The sequence below is a fragment of the Sminthopsis crassicaudata genome, chromosome 2 (assembly GCF_048593235.1).
Source record: "Sminthopsis crassicaudata isolate SCR6 chromosome 2, ASM4859323v1, whole genome shotgun sequence".
Taxonomy (NCBI): domain Eukaryota; kingdom Metazoa; phylum Chordata; class Mammalia; order Dasyuromorphia; family Dasyuridae; genus Sminthopsis; species Sminthopsis crassicaudata.
Window position 1 is genome coordinate 498,883,117 of NC_133618.1, and position 23,618 is coordinate 498,906,734.

Below are 23,618 nucleotides of genomic sequence, written 5' to 3' on the forward strand. Positions count from 1 at the left end.
TTTGATATGGAAAATGAATGCATAACTACTGTTTTATTCCTAGGAGATTTTGGAAGAATGTATGTCCCTTCCAGAATTGTCTACTTACTCTGGATGGGTAGTAGACCACATCCTGCCTCACTCTCACCAGAATCAACTTCTCTCTGAGAATTCAACACTATCTTCTGCTCCTGGCCAAGTATTATCTATTCCCAAATCTCCTATCAGACATGCAGAGGTATCCTCACCAGTTTCCCCTAGAGTACCAAGTGGGACTCAGGTAACAATTTAGCTTAAACTAAAAGGATTATTTACATCAAAGTCACATTGTTTTCAGTCATTCCCAGGCTATAGGAGGATAATCTCTTAGTTTAGTTGGGAGAAAATAGTGATTTCAGTATATGGGTATATAAAAATAAGAGCATAAAGGACAGTGCAGAGTCAGAAGGTTGTGAATCATCTTTTTTTTTTTTTTTTTTTTTTTTTAATTTCAAAGTCACCTAGTGAATTAAAATTAATATTTTTAGGCAAAATTCTTGAGAACCTTTAAATTACCTGTGCCAATATGTGGACATTTCAGGGCAGAAATGCACATTTCAAGGCTGTCCTGGCTGTTTTACAAAAGTGTGCTATGTAAGAGAGCCTTTAAGTTATCTAATTGCTATGTTGGAATAGATGTGGAATCAGGATTGCTCATATTCAAAGAAGACAAGTGGCAGTGGGTTGGGTATGGCATTGTTGTTCTACCTAAGCTTCAAATACATCACATTACTTCCTAAATGCTCTAATTTCTATATCTTATGTGCATAATTTAAGCTGAATAATTTGTGATCTATTCTAAGATTCATTATGAATTTTATTGTTTTAAATATTGTATGTTTTGGACAAGAGGCACCCAGATATTGAGCTTGCTTTATTTATTTTTCTGTTTGTTTGGTGAAGAGAAGCTTCTTTTCATTTCCTTTTTGTCTAACAATCATAGGGGTAGAAAAGAGGATGCAGACAATGAGATCATTACTTAGATTGAATTTTGACAGTGTCTTATTAGTATTTGGTAAAGTATTATGGGAACAGACCTCAGATAGATGCTTAACAGGGTAAACTAACTGGAAGAACCTTCAGGTGGCCTGACATATTGGTTGAGAATTTTTGTTCCAGAAGATATAAGGTTCTTTACTGTGATCTGTAGGAAGTGAACTTAAGGAATTTGTCATCCCAAGACAGAATAATTTGATTAAATTCAAAGAAATACTTTTCAAGTTGATGTTGTAAAGGACAGAACATTATTAAAATTATTTTGCTTTTTTATCGTTATGTCACAGAGTCAGGATGAATACCATCAGGCAAAATTTGTGGTACTTCGTCCCTCCCGGGGAATGGAAGTGGAGGGATGCATTCGAATGTATGAGGAGGTACATAGGATGAAAGGAACTGTAAGTATATCAAAGAGCAGTGGATGCTAATTCTGGCTACACTATATATGAATATAACTTTAGCTAAAATGTTGAGTTGGAGGAACTGTATGTCTCCCATAAATTTAAAAACATAAAATTCAATCTTATTTTTGCATATGATTTGAGTGCTTCCAGCTTATTAAGGACTTGTGCTTTGGGCTGAGTCTAGGGAAATAGATTTAAAGTCTTAAAAGGGATTTCAGTAATTATTTAGACTAACCCCCTTTCATTTTACAGAAGAGGAAACTGCAGTCCAAGGCCACACAATAAGAGGCAGAACTGGGATTAAAACCTAGACTTTTTTATTCTTATGTAGCACCTTTCTCACTGCATCAATTTAAAGTAAAGGACATTTTTAAAAAATGAAATAAAGAACAAAAATTTGTCACCTGGATTAGGAGTGTGAGAAGTGTTTTTAATTGTCAAAAATGAAGAGAAAATAACAAAAACCTTCTTGTGATTCCAATTTAAATCGTAAGGATAAGACCAGTTTTTGTCATTGTGAAATATTAATGAATTAATGAATACTAGGAATACAATATTCCCTCCTGGTTCACTTTCTACTTTCTCAGCCTCCTTTGCTGATTCATTATTCATACCACACCTCCTAAAAGGATATATTCCCCAAGGCATTATTGTCCTAGGCCTTCTTTTCTCCCTACAGTCTCTCATTCTCAAACTTCCATGCAGTTTTTGCTTATAATTATATAGAATATTTCTAGTTTTTAAATCCATCAATTTCTTAGGCTTCAATTACGTATTACCACTTGCCTATTAAATATTTCTGGCTGGATAACAATTCAGAATCTTAGACTCATCATGTGTAACATTGAACTCGTTACCTTTCCCCTTAAACCTATCTCTCTTCAAAACTGTTATTTCTATCAAAGGTACCACCATTTTTCTAGTCTCCTAGATTCACAACCTTCTGACTCTGCACTGTCCTTTATGCTCTATACATCAATCCATATCCTTATATCAAGTGCCAAATCTTGAGTTCTTTCTATTTCAGTGACATTTTTGTTATATAATCCTTTATCTTAACATCAAATATGACCTTGTCTCTTACTCAGTTAAACTCCAGCGACTCTATTTTGCTTCTATTATAGGACTTAACCTTTTGTGTCATAGACTAGACTCTTTTGGCAATCTAGTCCAGCCCTTCTCAATTTAAATGCATAAAATATATAAGAAGTTTTTTTAAGGGGCAGCTAGGTAGTGCAGTGGATAGAGTACCAGCCTTGAATTCAGGAGGACCCGAGTTCAAATTTGGTCTCAGACACAGAACACTTCCTAGCTGTGTGACCCTGGGCAAGTCACTTAACCCCCCACCCTCAAAGGGGGGGGGAGTTTTTTTTATTGTTACCAAAATATTTTTGAAATGTATCATAAATTTTAGCATTGATTTTTTAAAAATTAGTTCTGAATTCTTTCCTTCTCCCATTGTGAAAAAATCAGTTATAGGTGTAAAATCATACAAAACATTTCCATATTAACCATATTTTTAAAAGCAAGAAAAACAAAATGAAAATGATTTAGTCTACACTCAGCTCTTTCCCTGGAGGTGCATTTTTCATTTAAGCTTTTTAGAATTATCTTAAATCATTGTGTTGCTAAGAATAGCTTAAGTCATTCACAGTTGATAATTGTACAGTATTGCTGTTACTGCATATATAGGTCTCCTGGTTCTGCTTACTTCACTTTGCCATCAGTTCATGTAAATCTTTCAAAGTTTTTCTGAAAATAATCCTATTCAGCATTTAAAAAACAATTAAATTTATTTTTATTAAAACAAAACAGAAAACATTGTCATGTGCTCAACAGAACATCAGGGGGGATTCAAAACATATAACAGCAAATTACCAGTTCAAGAAAATTACATATATTAGTAGAAGAAATATTCATGATTGACCATCTTTTCTTTTTTCCTTATAAATTATTCTTTATTATTCTTTTGTGCTCTGTGCTTCTTACAAATTTAACTCATTTCTCTGTTTTCTATTATGATTTGAGAAATGAAGATTTTGTACAAACCCTTTTTAATTTAATATAATCAAAATTACTGATTTTACATTCTGTAATGTTCTCTTTGACTCTTATTTGATCATAAATTCTCCTATCTATATATCTGACAGGCAAAATTTTCCATGTTCCTCTGTATTTGTGATGTTACCACCTTTTATGTCTAAATCATATACTTATTTGTATTTGTGATGTTACCACCCTTTATGTCTAAATCATATACTTATTTGTATCTTTTTTTGGTATGAGTCTAGACTTAGTTTCTGTCAAACTGCTTTTTAGTTTTCCTAGACATTTCTGTCAGACTGAATTCTTGTTCCAAAAGCCTTGGATGTTTGAGTATATCAAACTCTTAAACAAAGCTTCTTAAACTGTAGGTTGTGATCCCATATAGGTTGTCACATAACTGAACATGGGGTTGTGAAAAATTTGGCAGTTAGTAAAAAGTATCAGATAATTTTGCCAGGATTTAATTGTGTAAAAATAAACAAAACATAGTCATCTTATTGGTATGCAAATTTTCTTTCATCTTTAATAAATGGTAAAATTATATGTATACCAAGGAATTGTTTTAAAATAAATTTTTTTTTTATGATTTATTATCAGTAAATGTTTGATTTGTATACCAGTTTTATCTCTCTATATACTTAGGGTCACATAAAAGTTTCTCAGGTAAAAAGGGATTGTGAGTGGAAAAAATTTAAGAATCCCTGTCCCAGATTACTATTGTCATTTACTACTGTATATTGTGTTTCCTAATCTATTCTCCTGGTCTACTTAGTTAATAGTGGATTGTTTTGATAATTATTACTTTAATAATTACCATTTAGTATCTGGTATTGCTAAAATAAAATGATCACCACCTTTAACAATATTTTTCATTGATTTCCTTGATAATTTTTTTTAATTTTCCCAGTTACATGTAAAACTTTTTTTTTGTTGTTGTTGTTATATATGTACAGTCACTTTTTAAAAAATAAGATTCTTTTTAACTTGTTTTTTTTTTTTAATTGAGGCAATTGGGGTTAAGTGACTTGCCCAGGATTACACAGCTAGGAAATGTGAAGTGTCTGAGGCCAGATTTGAACTCAGGTCCTCCTGACTTCAGGGCTGGTGCTCTATCCATGGCGCCAGCTAGCTGCCCCTATACATTCATTTTTAAAATATATTTCCACATAAATCATATTGTTGGGAGAGAAAAATCAGAAAAGGAAAAAAACAGGGGAAAAAAAAAAAAAGGAAACGTAGTATATGTTGATTTATATTTAGTCTCTATAGTTCTTTTCTGGATGCAGATAGTATTTTCTATCCAAAATCCACCGAGATTGCCTTGGATTGCTGAATTGCTGAGAAGAATAGAATTTATCATAGTTTATCATCACACAGTGTTTTTGCTGTATACAATATTTTTCTGTTTCTGTTTGCTTCATTCAACATCTTTCCAGGCCCCTCTGAAGTCAGCCTGTTCATTTTTTAATAGAAAAATAATATTCCATTACTTTTATATCATTTTGCCATTTGCCAATTAATGAATATCTCCTCATTTTCCAATTCTTTGCCACCACAAACAGAACTGCTACAAACATTTTTGCATATGTGGGTCCTTTTTTTTTTTTTTTCCCCAGCTTTTTTGCTTCCCTTCTAATGCATTGGTTTTATTTGTGCAAAAATTTTTAAATTTAATGTAATCAGTATTATCCATTTTGCATTTCATAATGTTCTCTAGGTCTTCTTTGGCCATAAATCCTCCTCTCTCCAAAGATCTGATAGGAAAACTATCCCTGGCTCTCCCAAGATTATCCTTTTTGCCTAAATCACATACCCATTTTGAACTTATTTTGGTATGACATAATGTTTTCCCAGAAATTTTTGTCAAATAGTGAATTTTTATCCCAGATTTGGATTTATCAAACAGAAAATTACTATTCATTGATTATTGTGTTACGTTCACCTAACCTGTTTCAGTGATCTACCACTTTATTTCATAGCCAGTACCATATGGTTTTGATGACTGCTGCTTTATAATAGAATTTTAGGTCTTGTACTGCTAAGCCACTGCCGTTTGCACTTTTTTTTTTTTTTTTTTTGCATTAATTCCCTTGACAATTCTTTACCTTTTCTTTTTCCTAATGAATTTTGTTATATTTTCTCTAGCTTTATAAAATAATTTTTGGTAGTTTGATATGTATGGCAGTGAATACATAATTTAGGTAGACTTGTCATTTTTATCATATTGGCTTGGCCTATTCACAAATGATTACTATTTCTCCAGTTGTTTAGATCAAACTTTATGAGTGGGAAAAGTGTTTTATAATTGTGTTCTTATAGTTCATGGGTTTGTTTTAACAGGAAGACTCCCCAGTATTTTACAAAGTTGATTTTCTAAGTATATCATAAATATTGTCTGCAAAGAGAATTTTATTTCCTTATTTCCTGTTCTAATTAATTTCTTTTTCTTGTCTTATTGCTATAACTGGCATTTTTTGAATAGTGTTGAATAATAGTGGTGATGATGGGGCCATCCTTACATCAATACTGATCTTACTGGGAAGGCTTTTTTCTTTTTCCTATTGCAGATAATGCTTACTAATAGTGTGGTATTAAAAGTCTATTAAAAGTTCATTTGCAGGGGCAGCTAGGTGAGGCAGTGGATAGAGCACCAGCCCTGAATTCAGGAGGACCCGAGTTCAAATGTGGTCTCAGATACTTAACACTTCCTAGCTCTGTGACCCTGGGCAAGTCACTTAACCCCCCAGCCTGGGGGGGGGGGGGGGAGGGGGAGGAAAGTTCTTTGCTTTCTAATATTTTTAATAAGTGTTGTATTTTTGTTTTTTCAGTCTATTGAGGTAATTATGTGATTTTTGTTGTTTTTATTATTGATATCACTAATTTTTCTGATAGTTTTTCTAATATTGAACCACTCCTGTATTCCTCATATAAATCCCATCTGACCATATTATATGTTTCTGTGATATATTTTCTAAATTTTTGCATCAATATTAGGGAAATTGGTCTGTGATTTTCTTTATTTTTGCTTTTCTTTGTTTAGGTATCAACAAATTTGTTTCATGAAAGGAATTTGGTTTAGGACTCCTTCTTTGCATATTTTTCCAAATAATTTATACAGTATTGGAATTAGTAGTTCCATTAATATTTGGTGGAATTTCATTTGTGAATTTATCTGTTTCTGTAGTTTTTTTTTCTTATGGAGCTCAATATTGGCTTGATATAAGATAAGATTACTTAAATATTTTTTTCCTCTTCTGTTAATCCCAGAAAATTTTTTGTAAATATTCTTCCATTTCGCTTCAATTTTTAGCTTTGTTTTCATATAATTGGACAAAATCGCTCCTAATTGTTTTAATTTGATTAGTGGTGATAAAGTTACCCTTTTCATTTTTGATGGTTAATTTAGGGTTGTTTTTAAAAATTCACTAGTTTTTTTTTTGTTTTTGTTTTTGTTTTTTTTTCCCATTTCCCCCCCCATAAAACCAGCTCCTAATTTTATTAGTTCATGGTTTGTTATTATTTTTTTTGTTTTGTTTTTACTTTCAGTTGTATTCATATCTCTCTTGATTTTCAGGATTTCCAATTTGGTGTTTAATTGGTGATTTTTAACTTGTTCTTTATTGAGGTGTTTTTGTTTTTGTTTTTTCTTGGTTTCGTGCAGAATTCATTGATCAGCTCTTTATTTTATTGATGAAAGTGTTTAGAGATAAATTTTCCCCTAAGTACTATTTTAACTGCTTTCCAAAAATTTTGGTATGTTAACTGATTGTTGTCATTTTAAAAATTATTTGTTTTTAAGATTTGTTCTGGGGCAGCTAGGTGGCGCAGTGGATAGAGCACTAGCCCTGAATTCAGGAGGACCCGAGTTCAAATCTAGTCTCAGACACTTAAGACTTCCTAGCTGTGTGACCCTGGGCAAGTCACTTAACTCCAGCGGGGGTGGGGGGGGGAGATTTGTTCTTTGACCCACTTGTTTTTTAGGATTAGATTGTTTAGTTTCTAATAATTGTTGATCTATATTTCTATAACTATTGAATATGACTTTATTGTATTATAGTCTAGAAAAGATATATTTAATATTTCTGCTTTTATGCCTTTGGTTGTGAGGTTTAGGCTTAATATATATGGTCAGTTTTTGTGACCATTTAGTTTTCTTAAGAAATTAATATCTAACTTTTCTAAAATTCTCTTCGTCTCCTTAATTTTGCTTGTTTATTTTGTGGTTATATTAATCTAATTCTGAGAGGAGAAATTTAAGGGCCCTACTAACATGATTTTATTGCTTCTTTGCCCCTGTAACTCATTTAATTTCCTTTAAGAATTGGATGCTATGCCATTTGTTGCAATATGTTTGGCAATAATATTAGTTCATTTTCCATGGTACTACTTAGCAAAATGTTTGTTTCCTTGCTTATCTCTTTTAATTGGATGTATTTTTGTTCTGTTTGAGATCATTTACCCGACTCTACCAACAATGTATTAGTGTCCCAGTTTTCCCACATCCCTCCGGCATTTATCATTATCTTTTCCTGTCATCTTAGCCCGTCTGAGAGGTTGTAGTGGTACCTCAAAGTTGTCTTGATTTGCATTTCTCTGATCAATAGTGATTTAGAGCATTTTTTCATATGATTAGAAATGGTTTTTAATTTCCTCACCTGAAAGAATGAAATTACTAAGTGCCCTTAGTAATGATAGTTTTAGGATACAGCAAGGAATATAAACAGTTTAAACCTTATGTTAATCCCCTGTTATTTCTTTTTATGTTTACCTTTTTATGCTACTTTCATGTCTTTATTTGAAAGTCAGATTTTATATTCATTTTTGGTCTTTTTATCAGAACTGTTTGTAATTCTTATTTTATTAAATGTGTATTTTTTCATCTGAAGGCTTATACTCAGTTTTATTGGGTAAATTATCCTTAGTTGTACTCCTAGTTCCTTTGCATTCTGGAATATGGATTCTAAATCTAATGGCTATATTTCTGGGAGTTTTCATTTTGGGTTCTCTTTCAGGAGATAATTGATGAATTCTTTCCATTTCAGTTTTAACTTCTGTTTCTAGGATGTCAGGACAGTTTTCCATCATAACATTCTAAAATAGTATTTTATTTTTAAAAATTACAAATAAAGACAGTTTTTAAATATTTATTTTTTAGAAATTTTGAGTTCCAGATTTTTCCTTCTCTCCCCTTTCTTTTCCCTAAAAAGGTAAGAATTTTTAGTTAAGTTATGTATGTGCAATCATGTAAAACATCTTTCCATATTAGCATGTTGTGAAAAAAGAAACATCTAAAGGAAAAAAAGTACAAAATAAAATAAAATGAAAATAGTAAGTTTCAATCTGCATTCAGTCTCCATTTGTTTTTTCTCTGGATGTGGATACTATTTCCATCATGTTTCATAAATTTTTAAAATATGATGTCTAACAACTCTGAGGTACCACTTCACATCTTTCAGATTGGCTAAGAAAAGATAATGATGAATGTTGGAGAGGATGTGGGAAAACTGGGACATTAATTAATTTTTGGTTGGGTTGTTAACCAATCCAACCATTCTGTAGAGCAATTTGGAACTATGACCAAAGAGCTATCAAATTGTGTATACCTGTGATCCAGCAGTGCCACTACTGGGTCTGTATCCCAATGAAATCATAAAAGAGGGGAAAAGACCCACATGTGCAAAAATGTTTGTGGCAGCTTTGTAGTGGTAAGAACTTGGAAATTGAGTGGATGCCTATCAATTGGAGAATGGCTGAATAAGTTATGATAAATGAATGTAATGGCATATTATTGTTTTATAAGAAATGATGCTGATTTCAGAAAGGCCTGGAAAGATTTAAATGAACCGATGCTTCAGTGAGCAGAACCAAGCAAATGTATATAGTAACATCAAGATTGTATGATGATTGATGGTGATGGACTTGGCTTTTTTCAACAATGCAGTGATTTAAAGCAATTCCAGTAGATTTAAGGTGGAAAATGCCATCTGCATCTAAGGAGAGAACTATAAAGACTGATTGTGGATTGAAGGATAGTATTTTCATCTTTTTTGCTCATTTGTTTCTTTCTTGGTTTTTTTTTTTCCCTTTTTAGTCTGAATTTTCTTTTTTTTTTTTTTTCTGGTGAGGCAATTGGAGTTCAATGACTTACCCATTATTTCCACAATAATGCTGCACAAGAAAATCAGTTTAAAAAGGAAAAATAAATAAGAAAAAAAAAATGCAAGCACATAGTAAATATTAAGTGTTTGGATTTAAACTCAGGTCCTCCAGAATCCAAGGCCAGTGCTTTATCCAGTGTGCCATCTAGTTGCCCCTGATCTTTTTTTTTTTTTTTTTTTTTTTTTTTTTTGCACAACATGACAGATATAGACATATGTTTAAAAGAATTGCATATATTTAACCTATATCAGATTGTTTGCTTTCTTGGGGAGAGGGTGAAAGTAAGGGAAAGAGCAAGAAGAATTTGGGGATACAGTCTTTTTCTAAATATATGCATAGGTAGTTTTCAACATTCATCTTTGTGCGGGTTATTAAAATTGTGCGTACTTTTTGATCCAGCAGTGTTTTCTATTGGGCTTATATCCCAAAGAGGTCTTAAAAAAGGGAAAGGGACCCACAAGTGCAAAATGTTTGTGGCAACCCTTTTTGTAGTGGCAAGAAACTGGAAACTGAGTGGATGCCCATCAGTTGAAGACTAGGTGAATAGATTATGGTATATGAATGTTATGGAATATTATTATTCAATATGAAACAATCAGGAGCATGATTTTAGAGAGGCTTGGAGAGACTTAAACTGATGCTAAGTGAAATTAGCAGAACCAGAAGATCATTATTATACACAGCAACAAGAAGATTATATGACGATCAGTTCTGATGGACATGGCTCTCTTCAACATGAGATGATTCAGGACAGTTCCAGTGATCTTGTGATGAATAGAGAGGACTGTGGGGACTAAGGGGTGGAGTACAACATAGCATTTTCACTCTTTTTGTTGTGGTTTGCTTGAATTTTATTTTCTTTCTTACTTTTTTTTTCCTTCTTGATTTGATTTTTCTTGTGCAGCAAGATAATTATATAAATATGTATGCATATGTTAGATTTAACATATATTTTTACCATGTATAACATATATTGGATTACTTACAACCTAGAGGAGAGGGGATAGAAGGAAGGAGTGGGAAAATTGGAACACGAGGTTATCCAATGGCTAAATTATCTATGCATATATTTTGAAAATAAAAAACTTGAATCAATTTTTTTAAAAATTCACCTTTGTAAAACCTTGTCTTCCAAATTTTTCTTCCTTTCCTCCGCCTCCCCCCTCCCCAAGGCAGCAAGCAATCAAAATTAAGTTAAACCGTGCAATTCTTCTAAACATGTATTTTTGTTCATGCTATATAAAAATAAATCAAAATGGGAGGAAGAAAAAAAAAAGAGAGCAAAAAAAGGTGGAAAATACATACTATGCTTTGATTCACATTTAGTCTCCATAGTTCTCTCTCTGGATATGGATGGCACTTTCCATCCCAAATCTATTGGAATTGGCCTGAATTACCTGAAAAAGCCAAGTTCCATCTCAGTTGATCATCACATCATCTTGTTTCTGTGGACAATGTTCTCTTGATAATGTTCACTTCACTTAATACCAGTTTATGTCTGTCTTTCCAGGCCTTTTTGAAATCAGCCTGCTCATCATTTCTTATAGAACAATAATATTCTATTACATTCATATACTCTAACTTATTCGTCCATTCCCTAGCTAATGGGCATTCATTCAAATTCCAACAAAAAGTTTGATTTTTTTTTTATATAAAATTTTTTATTTTCAAAACACATGCATAGATAATTTTCAATATTCACACTTGCAAAACTTTGTGTTCAAATTATTTTTCTCTCTCATTTCTCCTTTCCTTCTTCCCTAGATAGCAAGTAATCCAATATATTAAACATGTACAGTTCTTCTATACATATTTCCACAATAATGCTGCACAAGAAAAATAAGTGTAAAAAGGGGGAAAAAATAAGAAAGAAAACAAAATGCAAGTAAATAAGCAATGAAAAAAAGTGAAAAATACTATGTTGTGTTCCACACTCAGTCCCCACAGTCCACTCTGAGTGCAAGTGGCTTTCTTTATCAAAAGATCATTGCACCTGGCATGAATCACCTCATTGTTAAAAAGAGCCTTGTCCATCAGAATTAATCATCATATAATCTTGTTGTTTCCATATACAATGATCTCCTGGTTTTGCTCACTTCACTCAGCATCCGTCCATTTAAGTCTCCAAGCCTTTCTAAAATCATCCTGCTGGTTGTTTCTTACAAAACAATAGTATTTTGTAACGTCCATATACTATAACTTATTTAGCCATTCTCCAATTGATGGGTATCCACTCAGTTTCCAGTTTCTTGCCACTACAAAAAGGGTTGCCACAAACATTTTTGCACGTGTGGGTCCCTTTTCCTCCTTTTTGATCTCTTTGGGATATAAACCCAGTAGTAACACTGCTGGGTTAAAGGGTATGCACAGGTTGATAACCCTTTGGCATAGTTCCAGATTGCTCTCCAGAATGGTTGGATTCATTCACAACTCCACCAACAATGTTTCAGTGTCCCAGTTTTTCCACATCCCCTCCAACATTCATCATTATCTTTTCCTGTCATCTTAGCCAATCTGATAGGTGTGTAGTGGTATCTCAGAGTTGTTTTAATTTGCATTTCTTAATTATTTTTTGTGCCTCTTTTAACCAAACTATTGGCTCTCTGTTCACAATTTTCTGGCATCATTCGTATTTCTTTTCCAAGATTTTCTTCTCCCCTTATTTTGTTTCTAAAATCCTTTTTGAGGGATTATTGCTTGGTTTGTGTCCAATTCACATTTTTTTCTTTGAGACTTTTTTTGTAGCTGTATTTTAACATTGTGGTGTTCTTCATCTCTGTCTTGATCTTCCCTGTCAGCACAGTAGCTTTTTATGGTTAGGTTCTTTTGTTGTTGTTGTTCATTTTCCCAGCCTATTTCTTGACTTTTAACTTTGTTAATATTGGGATTTCTTACCAGAGTAAAGGAGGCGCTCTCCCAAGTTTCACGGTTTTTGTGCTATTTTCATAAGTTGTTCCTAGAATCTATAAGTTTTCAGTGTTTCCAAAGTATTGGATCTAGAGAGTGGTTGGTCACTGCTTTCCTTGCCTATCTTCTGGTCTTTGTCAAGGAAGGGACTTTGTTTCCCTGCTGCTGCAAGTATAAGTGATCCTTTTCGTGTTGTGACCAGGGTCTCTGCTCTTGTGGTTACAAGTGCTGGTGCTCCTTTTTATTTCAGAACTGAGACCAGGACCCCTTTTCCTTGTGAGTCACTGCAAGCACTCTTCTCTGCCCTACAATTTTAGCTAGGTCCCCTTCATTCCTGAATTAAAAGCACTAGCACCCCTCTTTACCTTGGAACTGCAGTCCAGAACTGCAAAGCCTCCTACTGCTATTTCTGAGTTGTGCACTGTGCTCTGGATCAATTACCACTCAGGTGTCTCAGGCCTCTTCTGCTAATCTTCTAATTTCTATTGGTCTGGGAAAATATCTTATTCTAACTTTTTGTTGGATCTGCTGCTCCATATTCCAATTTGAGATATTCTTGTAAAGTTTTTTGAGGAGGAATATTGGGATAATTCCATCAATTTGCTGCCTATATGCTTTCATCTTGACTTTGCTTACTTACCAAAAAAATTGTCTTACCTAGATTAAGAACACTTGCTCTCCAGTATGACATATAAACTCCTTTTTACTTTTTAAAGTCATTTACAACCTGGTGAGGGAATTGTGGGATCTGAACCACATCGATTCCATCTTTTGACTCAGTTTTAGATCTAGGTCAGTTTCTTTTCTATTCATTTATAGATCTAGTCCAATTTCTGAGTGGTGAGAAAGCTTTTATTCAATTAATGGGAATTGTGAGAAAACTTTATTGTATTGTTTAAACTTAGCCCTTTGTGGCTGGGAAGCTAAACTCTCCCCTCTATCTTTTGCTTAGAGATCCTTATAACTAAGGATTTAGGTTATGTTGACCAGAAACTCAGTCAGATCTGAAAATTGAGTCTATATTTTCTCTCAGTTATCCATCTCGAGCAACCCATATATCTTAATCTGAAAACTAGCTTGATGTTTCTTTGTTCCTTTAACTGAATATGGATTTGGGGGGGCACCCTAATATTATTATTATTATTATTATTATTTTATTTCAGGGAATTGTTCTCTTCATTGTCACTTCTCCCAACTCACAAAATTTACTCATCCCCCTCTCAACTTTGAAAGCCCTTAGTCTTCCAATTAGAAATCAGGTTACCTAATTTTGTAACCTGGTTTTTACACTGGTAATTTTTTTTTTCATTAATTGATCTTATTTAATTATCTTTTTAATGCATAAAAATCTGTCTTCCTCCTGTTCAGCATCTCCAATTAGGAGTCTAGTACCAAAGTTGAGGAGTCTTGGTCCCGAATTGTCATGTATTTGCAATACCTAGCTTAATAAATCATTGTGCTTGCTGATCATAATTTTATCTTTCAAATGTTCATTAAAAATCCCAGGCCACCCATAGGATCTTCAGTGTCTTTAGTAGTGGTCTGTTCTGAGATATTATAGAGGGTTCTGTAGATCCAGACTTCAAGGTTCACAGGGGCTTGTGCTTAGGAACTAAGAGGACCTAATTCAAGACCTAACGGAACTCAGGCAAAACCATTAAGAGAAGAACTCTCAGTAGGGTCTGTTTCTGGCATAAAGCCCTATTTCAGCTATTAAAACTGGAGGGATCAATATAAATATCACTACTACTGCCAAAAATTCTTTTAGATCTAGATATTCTCCCAAAATAAGAAGGAAATAATTGTAACATCTGTAAACAACGACTCAAAGGGGAAAAAATGGACTTTGTATAAGGACTAGGACTACACGAATATCTAGATGAAATGAAGCAAGAAATTAAATGAAATGATAGTTCAGGAAAAAAGAATTTAGAGGAGAATAAATAGCGTAGGTCACAAAGGGGCAGACTTCTCAAGTAACAGAGTTCCTGGAAACTAGAATAAACCTAATACAAATGATAGACTAAAATGAAAAGATTGAAAAAAAATAGAAGAAAATATAAGATAATCTGATATAAAAAATAACTGATCTAGAATTTAAATCTAGGTGAGATAATTTAAGAATTGAAAACTATAACAAAAAATCCTAGACCCTATTGTTCAGGAAATCCTAAGTGAAAAATAAAATGTCTGAGCAGTATTTATGACTTGGAAGGGGCTATGTGATAATTTAGGGTTAACTTTTATATAAAGGGAGAAAGAGAGAAGAAACAAGTGTCCTTTAAGAACCCTAAGTCTCAGGGGAATTAAGAAAAACTAAAAAAAGGATTTGGATTTGGATTAATTTATGTGCATTTCAAGGAGAGAGAGAAGGGTAAAAGGAGAAAGCTATTTCCTAGTAATATAGGAAGAAGAAAGTGGAACCTGTTATTTTTTCATAATTAAGATGTGAGAAGAATATGCTAGCATAAAGGATAATGTGTTGGTAGCAGACATCAGATATATCTCATTTTGAAATGAACAAAAAAAAGATTGTGTGTGCATGCGTGTGCTCACACACACAGAATTTGATGTAGGAATCAAAATCAGCAGGAGAACAAGCATTAGGGGTATTTGGGTGAAAGGTGGGAGGGTAAGAGTGAAGATAATAATAGAGTGGGAATAGCCATGAGCAAAACAGATTTTCTGATCTTGAAGACATCAAATTGGGGAAAAAAAATTAAAGCAAAAAAGAAGCATCTAAGGGAGATGTGTATTAGTTGGAGAATACCTAAATAAATTGTGGTATATGAAGGTAATAGAACTTTATTATACCTTAAGCAATTATAAAAAAAAAAAAACAATTCAGGGAATTCTGGGTAATATGTGAACCAAAGTAATAAGAATAGGACCACCAGAACAGTTTATTCAATACCAACAACATTATGAAGATAAGCCGCTTTAAAAAACTTAGCAGTTCAGATCAATGATCATATCCCCAGCAGATGGATGAAGGATGTTATATACCTCTATCAGAAAGGTAACAGATATAAGATGCATGCATACATTTTGTATGGGTTCCTTCCTTATGTTCCTTTCAAAAGCTTGTTATTACTTGTTTATGACGATTTTGTTTTTCTTTCAGTTTTTAATTTGGGGGTGGGTGGATAGATAGGGGAGATTATTAGTAATGATATCAAAAATAAGAGAACCATTGGAATATATTTAAAATGAACAGAAAAGTTCAGAAGGAAACATAGACAAGCATAACAGTTTTGAAAATAGTATGTGGAATGATATACTTTTTTTGATAATCAAACCAGTTTAAAATGGAGATTCACAGTTTCATATAGAAACCTCTTATTTGATTCTGTCATGTTTATGAGAACACTTTCCCCCCCCCCCCTTTATGTTTGAGGTACAAATAAATAATGTTTTTTTTAAAAAGAAGGCTTTTGGGATAGTGAGGTAGTGCAGCAGATAGAACCACTATCCTTGGAGTCAAGGATGTCAGAATTCATCTATTCAAACTCTCTTTTTACAAATTGAGAAACTGAGTCCTAGAGAAATTAAATTTGCCTAAGATAACACAGGAGCAGAACCAGGATTCAAGTCCAGGTCTTTTGTGTTTGTTTCTAATATACAATTTTTCAATCTTTCTTTCAGAAAGGATTAAGACAATGGCAAGAGGAGCATGAAAGGAGGGTACGGGTCCTCTCTGAAATGGCATCAGAGCAGCTGAAGCGGTTTGATGAACGAAAGTCATTAAAACAGCACAAGGAATATCAGGACCTTCGTGAGGTGATAGAGAAAAGGTAGAAACATCCAGAGGCTAACCAGTATCAGATAATGTTAGAAAGGTTAGATAAAAGATGGATAGCAGTTATTCTGGAATAAAAGATGTTGTGATACGGGAGCCACCAGCAAGTGGCTGCAGGAGGTCTGAGACCTTCATGTGAGAGGGTGATGATGATGACACAAAGAGACTGAGAGGCATTTGTGTTCTCTAATCTCTCTCCTCTGCCTCCAGTTTATTTCATTTCCAATCCGCAAGGACTATCTTTGTTAGTAAAGGCTGCTTTGCAACTCCTTCAAGTGTTATGATTCACAGCTGTGGAGGCACTTGGAGAATTGATTTGCCACTTCACTTAGGTATGGTCCATAACAAAAAGATCCAAAGAACATTATTTTTATTTATTTATTTTTTATTTTTTCTGAGGCTGGGGTTTAGTGACTTGCCCAGGATCACATAGCTAGGAAGCGTTAAGTGTCTGAGACCATATTTGAACTCGGGTCCTCCTGAATTCAGGGCTGGTTCTCTATCCACTGCGCTACCTAGCTGCCCCCAGAACATTATTTCTTATGAAAGATTCTGTCTGAATGTAGATCAAAGTACAGTATTTTCACTTTTTGTGGTGGTGATGTTTGTTTGCTTGGTTTTTTTTCTTTCCTTGTAGTTTTTTTCCCCTTTTGATCTGATTTTCTTGTTCACCATAACAAATATGGAAATATGTTTAGGAGAATTGCATGTGTTTAATGTATAGTGAATTGCTTGCTGTCTAAAAGGGAGGAGGGAGGAGGAAAGGGAGAAAAATGTGGAACAAGATTTTACAAAGATCAATGGTGAAAACTATCTTTGCATATATTTGTTGAAAAAAAAATTTAAAAAAAAGAAAGTTGATCTAAAATTCATTGACCTTTAGTACATTTATAAAAATAATTTTTAAATGTGTTACTGATGTCTTTTATATTATAGTCCTCTCTCAGTAAAACCTCTTCCCCACCACTGATCCTCCCTTCCCTTATGGCAGTAGTGGAGAGTGTGGAGGCTGGGAGTGATGTTTTTGTTTTTCTCTTTTTTAGGAGATAAAAAGTGTCCTGTTCTGTTCATTCTCTACTGATGCAGTCAATCAGTTGTCTTTCAGTTTATATTCTTAGAGAATTATCTGGGATACTAAGAAGTTAGATGACTTGTCTTTGATCAGATAACTCATATGTCTCAATTGTAGAACTTGAACCCAATTCATCTTGACTTTTAAGACTCTTTCCTTTCACAATGACACTATTTCTCAAATCCTATAGTTATAACATGTTTAAAAAAAAAAAAGATACAAAAACAATAAACTGAGTGATTGCATATGATGATATCTGCAGCATTTCATATCTGTTGTCCTACATCTCTCTCCTGTGAGGAAAAATGAATATTGTATTTTCATTTGTTTTTTTGGAACCAAGTTTGGTCATTACTGACCAAAAATTACTGATCTGAATTTGGATACTTTTTAGTATTGTTTGTATTATTATACCAATTGTATGTTGTGTGGAGAATAATTTTTGAATAGGAATTCCTAATTTTTTTTTCCCTTCTGAATCTATTTCAGTTTCAAAGAAGCACAAGGTCAGCAGGAGAAGTTAAAAGAGGAACACCGTCATAGAGCCAAGGTCAGAGGCTGGAAAATGAATTTGGAAAGTGTGATTGAGAAGCTTTTGTGTACCTATTACAACATCTTTCTAGTTGGGTTTGGAATACTAGAATTTGATTTATAGTATCTTAAATTCTGAAAAATACTTAGGTCATTTAGGTCTTTTTTTCTTTTCTTTTCTTTTTTATTTTTCCCGAGGCAATTGGGGTTAAGTGACTTGCCCAGGGTCACACGTCTAGGAAGTGTCTGAGGATGTATTTGAACTCAGGTCCTCCTGACTCCAGGGCCTATCTACTGTGCTATCTAGCTGCCTCTGGTTTGCTCTTTCAAATAATTCAGGAATTCTGTTTCAGTATCTCTGATATCTGAAAGCTTCTCTATTTGAACATCTCTGATAATAGAGACCTCCCTTTATGTCACACTACAACCTGTTTGATTTTTCTCATCATTGCCTCCAAGTGATTATGGAGAATTTCTTTGCCTGGAATTCTCCCTACTTACAAAGTGGTTAGACTCTATAGAACTTAAGATATGAAAGTAAAGGGCTTAGAAGTCACTAGATTTTTTTCTAGTCACTAGACTAGATTTTTCACCCGATGTTCCTCTTTATAGATTCTCAACCTGAAGCTACGTGAAGCTGAACAACAGCGGTTGAGGCAGATAGAACAAGAGCGGCTTAGAAAGGAAGAAGGTCAGGATCGTTTGCGGCGTCTCTATGCCCTTCAAGAGGAGGTGTTGCAGCTCAACCAACAGCTGGACCCTAATTATCAGCACAAAGATCTTCTGAGAATAGACCTGTCTAGTTATGGAAGCAAAGGAAACCATTTATGTGGGCTTATCTCAGGTATCATTCGGACCACCAGTGAGGTAAGAGATTTACCCAGCAATGTTCTTCCTTTTCCTGAGCAGTTTTTTCACAGATATTTTCTTATGGTTAAATAAATAATTACATTATTTTGGCTTTACTACAACATACTAAGACAAATATTTGACAACTTGTGACCTCAATTTCCCTTTCTATCCACTTGGAGAGAAAGTTTTTTAAAAAAGAATTTGCTCTGTGATTGAGTCAGTGCCTACCATCACTGTAGTTTGAGGATATCTTCATGTTTCTTTTCCCTACCATTATGTGTGAATCTCATTGTGGTATAGGAGAGAAAGAGGTGAGTTCTTTAAATCCAGCCTTGTACTTGTACTCTCTCACTCTGGGCAAGTCATAGCTTCTCATACTTGAAACTACTGTCTTTTAACAATGGGAACAAGTGTGGACCATAACATACCATTTCCACTCCTGTTATTGTCCTGTTATTGCATTTTTGTTTTCCTTCTCAGGTTATTTTTACCTTATTTCTAAATCCAATTTTACTTGTGCAGCAAGGTAATATGTATACATATATTGTATTTAACATATACTTTAACATATTTAACATGTATTGAACTAACTGCCAGGTGAGGGGATGTGGGGGAGGAGAGGAAAGGTTGGAACAGAAGGTTTTGCAAGGATCAATGCTGAAAAATTACCCATGCATATGTCTTGTAAATAAAAATCTATAATAAAAAATAAAATTTAAAAAAAAAGAAAGAAACTACTTTCTTTTAAGTTGTAGATCAAGGGTCAGTCTATATTGGTCAAAGGAGTTTTCCATCAGGAGCTCTCTATCCTAAAGGAATAATGAATTTAGACCCAAAAAATCCTTTTATGCAATTTCATGTAAGTCTTATATAATAAAAATACATTTTCCTTGAAAACCACATGAAACCAAACCTCTGAACAGAGCCTGATAAAATGAAACTACTTTCTAGTTCAAGATAAATTGGAAGGACTTTAAGAAAGGTCAGTCTCACTGGAGCAAAAGGGAGTGTTCAGCCCAGCCCAGATAGTATTTGGAAAAACCAGTGAGAGGATCTTAATCACATCAGATCAGCAACTAAGATGCTTGATCCTAGCTCAGTAACAGAGCAGATCAGAGGGGCATCCCCCAGGACCAGCTCAAGAAACCAGGCTATTATCTGGAGAAAGTAGTCAGGGTTACCCTTGTTGTGAGCAAGGCAACAAACACAAGGGGCCCCTATCCTCAAAACCAAGGCTCAGACCTTCATAAAAATCTTGGGACAGTGTCCAAGAGCTGCCCAGGAGCAGAACTTGACCTTAAGAGAAAGAAAGAAAATGAGCAAGAAACAAAAAAGAATCTTAATTGTAGAAAGCTTTTGTGGAGAAGGGAAGACCAAAATGACTACTCAGAATGAGGACAAAATGCCCACATAGGAAATCTCCAAAGGGTGATATGAATTGGTCTTAAGCCCAAAGAGACTTCTTAGGAACACTCATAAAAGGATTTTAAAAGGCAAATAAGAGAGGTAGAAGAAAAATAGGTAAAAGAAAAAAGATGTATTCAAGAGAGAGGAGACAGCTTAGAAATAAAAATATAAAAATTGACTGAAGAACACAATTCCTTAAAAAACACAATTGGTCATTTGCAAAACAAATTCGCTAAGGAAAACACTACCTTTAAAAATAGAATTAATCAAATGGACAAAAAGAGAAAAGTTAACTGAAGAAAATCATACATTAAAAACGGGTACCATCTTCCTAGCTATGTGACGCTAGGCAAATCGCTTAAACCACAATTGCCTCAGCAAGAAAACAAAAAAAAAAAAAACCTAGGGCCAGATAAATGGTAACTAATGAGTCTTTAAGAACATCAAGGATCAATCAAACAAACTTTTAAAAACTGGAAAAATGGAAGAAAATATAAAAAACCTCATTGGAAAAATAGCCAACCTGGAAAATAGATTCAGGAGAGACAATTTAAAATTTATTAATCTACCTGAAGGCCATGATGAAAAAAATAGTGTGGATAACATTCTTTAAGAAATCATCAAGGATAAATGGTCAAAGGATATGAACAGATAATTCTCAGATGAAGAAATTGAAACTATTTCTAGCCATATGTAAAGATGCTCCAAGTCATTTTTAATCAGAGAAATGCAAATTAAGACAACTCTGAGATACCACTACACACCTGTCAGATTGGCTAGAATGACAGGGAAAGATAATGCAGAATGTTGGAGGGGATGTGGGAAAGTAGGGACACTGATACATTGTTGGTGGAATTGTGAACACATCCAGCCATTCTGGAGAGCAATTTGGAACTATGCTCAAAAAGTTATCAAACTGTGCATACCCTTTGACCTAGCAGTGTTATTACTGGGCTTATATCCTAAAGAGATCTTAAAGAAGGGAAAGGGACCTGTAAGTGCAAGAATCTTTGTGGCAGCCCTCTTTGTAGTGTCCAGAAACTGGAAACCAAGTGGATTCCCATCAATTGGAGAATGGCTGAATAAATTGTGGTATATGAATATTATGGAATATTATTGTTCTGTAAGAAATGACCAACAGGATGATTTCAGAAAGGCCTGGAGAGACTTGGATGAACTGATGCTGAGTGAAATGAGCAGGACCAGGAGATCATTGTATACTTCAACAACAATACTATATGAAGATAAATTCTGATGGACATGGCCATCTTCAACATTGAGATGAACCAAATCAGTTCCAATAGAGTAGTAATGAACTGAACTAGCTACACTCAGCAAAAGAACTATGGGAGATGACTATGAACCACTACATAGAATTCCCAATCCCTCTATTTTTGTCTGCCTGCATTTTTTTATTTCCTTCACAGGCTAATTATATACTATTTCAAAGTCTGATTCTTTTTGTACAGCAAAACAGCTGTTTGGACATGTATACATATATTGTATTTAATTTATACTTTAACATATTGAACATGTATTGGTCAACCTGCCATCGGGGTGGGGGGAAGGAGGGGAAAAATTAAAACAAAAGGTTTGGCAATTGTCAGTGTTGTAAAATTACCCATACATATATCTGGTAAATAAAAACTATTAAAATAAAATTTAAAAAAGAAAGAAATCATCAAGGAAAACTGCCATAATATACTAGAACCATAGGGCAAAATATTCACTGAAAGAAGCCATCAATCACCTCTGGAAAGAGATCCCACAAGGAAAACTCAAGAAATATTGTTGTAGAAACTTCAGAAGAAAAAAATGCTACAAGCATCAAGAAGAAAACCAATTCAGGTATCAAGGAGCCACAGTCAAGATTATCCAGGATCTGGCAGCTTCCAAAATAATGGATTGGAGAGTCTAGGCAAACCTAGGATTACCACCAAGAAGTAACTCTCTAGCAAAACTGAGCATCATCAGAGGAAGAGATGGATTTTTCAGTAAAATAAGGAACTTTCAGTAATTTCTTTGAAAAAATCAGAATTGAATGGAAAATTTGATCTTTAAATACAGGACTCCAGAGAAAAAGATAAACAGGAAACAAAAAAATTATTTAAAGGTTAAATTGTTTACATGTTTAGATGAGAAAATGATACTTGTAACTCTTGAGAAAAGTATGTTTTAGCAGAGAGGAGGGGTGATAAAAGGAAGGGCAATAAAGATTGAGAATAGGGTGAGTCACAAACAAAACACACTACTATTACTAATTAGGGACAAGGTAGAAAGAGAACAAAAGTCTATAATATAAGAGAGAAAAGAGGATGCTGGTGAAAGATTGTAATCATAAGTGTGAATATGAATGGGATGAACTCTCCCATAAAACAGAAGTGGATCTCAGAATGGATTAAAAAATTAATCCTACAATATGTTATTTTCTAGAAACACATTTGAAACAAAAAGGTACTTACGGAATAAGGGGTAGTAAAGGACTGGAGGAGAATTCATTATGCTTCAGCTGAAGCAAAAAGAAAAAAAAGCTGGGGTAGCAATTCTGATCCTCCGATAAAACAAAAAGCAAAAATAGATCCAATTAAAAGAAATAGGGAAGGAAACTACATTTTCTTAAAGGGTACTGTAGATAATGAAGTAGTATCAATACTAAAGGTATATGCACCAAGTGGCACAGAATCCATATTCTTAGAGAAGTTGTTTAAGCCAGTTTCAGGAAGAAATAGACAGCAAAACTATGTTGGTGAGGGGCCTCAATCTTCCTCTCTCAAACACAGATAAATCTAACTTCAGAGTAAACAAGAAAGAAACTCGGGAGATTTATAGAATCTTAGAAAACTTAGATATGGTAGACCTGGAGAAAATTAAATAGCAATAGAAAAGGATAAACCTTTTTTTCAACAGTACATGGCACCTACCAAAAATTGATCATGTATTATATACATAAAAACTTTCACAATCAAATGCAAAAAGGCCGAAATAGTAAATGCTTCCTTTTCAGATTATGAGGCAATAAAAACTACATTCAATAAAAGGCCAGGAAAAGACAGACTAGAAACCAATTGGAAATTGAATAACCTAATATTAAGGAATAAGTGGGTCAAACAACAAATAAAAATAACCAATAATTTCATCAAAGAGAATGACAATAATGAGACAACATACCAAAACCTATGGGATGCATCCAAAGCAGTTCTTAGGGAAAACTTTGTATTTCTAAATAGTCATATGAATAAAGTAGAAAAAGAAGAGAACAGTGAATTGGGCATGGAACCAAAAAAGCTAGAAAAATAACATTAAAAATTAATTCCAATTCTAAATTAGAAATTTGGAAAATCATTTTTTGATTTTCAAAGGATAGATTAATAAAATGAAAAGTAAGAAAACTTGAACTGATTAATAAAATTAAGAATTGTTTTTATGA

General features: G+C 33.7%; 1 protein-coding gene across 2 annotated transcripts in view; it reads left to right on the forward strand.

The window, feature by feature from the left end:
* The window catches only part of GLE1 (GLE1 RNA export mediator), a 41,230-nt gene that overhangs the window by 1,800 nt on the left and 15,812 nt on the right, over positions 1 to 23,618 (forward strand). Inside the window, exons 2-6 of one of the 2 annotated variants that reach the window (XM_074293801.1) lie at positions 44 to 259; positions 1,302 to 1,412; positions 16,176 to 16,324; positions 17,891 to 17,951; positions 18,545 to 18,799. In XM_074293801.1, coding sequence (XP_074149902.1) covers positions 44 to 259; positions 1,302 to 1,412; positions 16,176 to 16,324; positions 17,891 to 17,951; positions 18,545 to 18,799 — 792 coding nt within the window. Of the gene's footprint in view, positions 1 to 43; positions 260 to 427; positions 483 to 1,258; positions 1,413 to 16,175; positions 16,325 to 17,890; positions 17,952 to 18,544; positions 18,800 to 23,618 lie in introns of those variants that run through there. The other variant, XM_074293803.1, reaches the window with a different exon arrangement.